The 3,736-nt window shown below is 37.6% G+C and overlaps 1 protein-coding gene across 1 annotated transcript; it reads right to left on the reverse strand.

Moving 5' to 3' along the window:
- Positions 1-1,887: 1,887 nt before the first annotated feature.
- On the reverse strand, positions 1,888-2,184 carry LOC120767786 (WW domain-containing protein C660.06-like). Its single transcript, XM_040094038.1, has one exon. It carries the CDS (start codon positions 2,134-2,136, stop codon positions 1,888-1,890), a length of 249 nt encoding a protein of 82 aa, XP_039949972.1. The 5' UTR covers positions 2,137-2,184.
- Positions 2,185-3,736: the final 1,552 nt, after the last annotated feature.

Raw genomic sequence — 3,736 nt, forward strand, 5'->3', positions numbered from 1 at the left:
GTAGCTGAGCGCACGAACAGAACATTGGTTGAGATGGCACGCAGTATGATTCTACATGCTGGTCTGGATGAGGGCTTCTGGGCAGAAGCTATTAACACGGCTGCATACCTCAGGAACCGTTCGGAAATATCTGCCTTAGAGGACATTACACCATTCGAGTCGTGGTGTGGCAAAAAGCCAATGGTGAGCCATCTGAGAATATTCGGGATCAAAGCTGTAGTTTTGGGCAAGAAGCTTAGCAATAAATTTTTCCCGAAAGGCTAGGCGCATGTGATGGTTGGCTACTTAAAGTCAGCAAAGGCATACCATTTATACGATCCGAGTACAGGAAAGGTAACAGTAGCACGTGACACAATTTTTCTTGAAAGATTCTTTGCAGATGCCAGTGTAAAGCATAATGAATCGGTAACTATGTGTGAAATGCCGCTGATCAATCTGGAGTCAGAGTCGGTTAAAACGCTGATGCCGACTGCGATGCGTCTGATGTAGTTTTGTCTGAAGAAGACAATAAGGTCGAGTCAAATATCAAGAGGGGTCCTGGGCGACCAAAGCTGATACGTACAGGAAATCCAGGGCGTTCCTGCAAGCAGTATAACATTTTGAATGTTATGACAACTGATGATGTGGCAGTACCAGAAACAGTAACTTCGACAATCATGCCAGTCAGTGGAAGGCATCGATGCAAAAGGAGATGGACAGTCTAAAGGCCAAAAAAACGTGGTCATTGGTGGATCTTCCGAAGGGCGAAAATGCGGTCGGTTGTAAATGGGTTTTTTAGTAAAGCGTGACAAGCATGGCAACATCGCTCGTTCTAAGTCCCGATTAGTGGCCAAAGGCTGTGGCCAGAGATTCGGTGTCAACTACATTGTGGCACAGTATTCAACAATACGTCTAGCAATTGCCATTGCGGTTGAGAAAGGTATGTATATGCACCAAATTGATGTGTCATCTGCTTACCTCAACAGTGAACTACGAAATGTGGTGTACATGAGATAAACCAGAGGGCTTTGAAGACCAAGAAAATCCTTAGCTCAACATACTCATTTTCTCAATCATTTATATATACATATGTATATGTATACATATACTTTATAGGGTCTCTGACGCTTCCATCTGGGTGTTACAAACTTCGTGACAAACTTAATATACCCTGTTCAGAGTATAAAAAAATATATTTTTTTATATATATTTTTTTTTATATTTATTTAATATATTTTAAAACACATAAATATCATAATTTTTATAGAAGGCTTTAACAAATCGCTAAATCCGCAGTTTATATCACTGTGCAACGCGGACATAACGGAAGCATAATTGGAAAGTAATCAATAATATTATAATTTTTCCTGTTAATAAAGAATTATTAGCTATTAATTGTGACCAGCTTAAATTTAAGACGTTATTTTGTGAATAGTATCAAGTCATAAATAAGGATTCGTTTTTGAAACTCTTAAATAATGACTACAGACTGCCAGCTGAATACCGATATACCTTTATGTTGTTGTGATCGATTCAAAATTTTGTCTAATATTGAGGGTTTTAATCACATGCTGACATAGGAAATATTTGTGGAAATATATAAAATCCAGTTGAATCCCAATTTAGCTTTACCTACTTGTTTTGCTATGTTTTTAAGTTGTGTTTAGGCTCAGTAAACGCTAATATCAAGTTACAACTCCTAAATTTACTAAATTCCTTCCTCCTTCTTTCTCCTTTAAAATATAGAAACATACTTGAATAAAAAAAAATTAATTAATTTTTTTTTTAAATATTTTATTACAACAAAAAAATAAAACACATACTTTGACCAAATTTAATTGTAAAATGAATAAACATTTTAAACCAAAATTTCATTGTCGGCTTTTTAAAATAACCGTTGCCTCAGCCTTAAAAACCAAATCCGGGACCTCTGGGACCTCCGAAACCACCAAAGCCGCCACCAAAACCTGGACCGCCACCTGGTCCGCCGAAACCACCAAAAGGTGGACCGCCACCTGGTCCGCCGAAACCACCAAAGCCGCCACCAAAACCTGGACGGGGGAATCCACCACCAAATCCAGGGCCACCGAAGCCACCAAATTGTGGCAAAGACGCAGCAGCTGCAATCAACAGCGCCAAAACAAATAGAACTTTCATGATATTATGCTATTTTAGACAAATGGTGCTGAACAAAAATAATGTCCTCTTGAGAGCTGCTGTGGTGCGTGCGTTTATAACTTCACAATTAACACTAATGTTGTATTGATACTATGCGAAATTTATTTATACTCAACTTTTGGAAGCACAGCGACCACATAACATACATATTTACTCTACATATACAAGATTTCAGGTATTAATTAATACCCTAACGCACACATGAACTAGAAACTCAGGCGCTCACTCTCTCGCACACCAGCTACTGCGCAGTAAACTATGATTTGGAAGCAATTTACATTAGCATTATGTTTGTATGTATGTATATGGTATTCCATGAAAAATATTGATATTTCTAAATTCAATCTATATTCAATCTGAACGGCATATGCCATCGCACCAGTAAGAAAGGGCTCAATTCGGGTAAACCGAACATTTTATACTCCCGCAATTCGCAAGAGACAAAACTTAGAAAATACAAGTAATCACAAAACTTTCTATTAAGAAATGTTGCGTTAAAATTCAACACACATTATTCGACAAAATCGTGAACGGTATCTTGATAATTTATACTATCGAGCACTTAGTTTCATTTAGATATTCTGCTTCATGTCTGCGATTTTTAAATTAAATCAACCCATTTAAATCAAATAATTATATTATTAGCAAAAGTACACAATAAAATTAAGAGAATTCACATTTGGAGCGCTTTATGACGGTTTTTATTATTATCAATACTGTAACATAATATTAGCACAAAATGAACACGAAATATTTGTAAGCTAAGGTAGGTTGCTTGTTTTAAGCTTTGGTAAACGCACATTTCATACTGTTGCAACTTGCCAGAACCAAAGCTACAAAAGTACTCTCAGGCACATAAGGCTTGTTATGGGTAGACCCCAGTACCAAATTTAGTTGAAATCAGGCGAGCTGGTCTCGAGATATGTGAGTTAGGCCCTTGGTCCAACTTTGACCGCGACTCCATTTAAGTCTTTTGATACCATCTTCGGGGTAAACTTTAATGTCTTTGAAATTTTTGGTTACTGATTTATCGGGCTTTTAGTAATTTTTGACAGTACCGTTATATAGGCGAAGTTATGGTACTTTATACATTTTCGGTTAATGGCGGACAGACAGACAAACAGTCACCCGGATTTCAACTCGTCCCGATCATTTATACATATATCGCTACTACGCGATTTTGTACTTCAGACGCTCTAGTAACGTAATGTAATCGTCGTTGTTAATAATTTTTCCTTTTTGAAGATATTCGATGAATATTACACTACAAGTATCTCAACATGCCGATACCATAACCAGCCGACCTCTGTGCTGTCTACTTACCTAACTGTCGATTGGACTCCGGTGTGAGATGATGCAGCCATGTTTCATACATTGCCACAAATTGAACCACTGCTCAGAATCAGCAATTCGTTGTTGTTTTTGTTGGATTGTGAGCTTGGATAGCACCCACTTTGCACAGAGATTTCACATACCCAAATATTCATACACAATATATCCAATACGTTCCTTTGATATCTTAAGGGTCTCAAGCCAAAAATTAGTCAAATCAGGTAATACTACCCCCCTTTTCTCCCAG

This window comes from Bactrocera tryoni, chromosome 2 (genome assembly GCF_016617805.1).
Source record: "Bactrocera tryoni isolate S06 chromosome 2, CSIRO_BtryS06_freeze2, whole genome shotgun sequence".
In the NCBI taxonomy this organism is placed as follows: Eukaryota; Metazoa; Arthropoda; class Insecta; order Diptera; family Tephritidae; genus Bactrocera; species Bactrocera tryoni.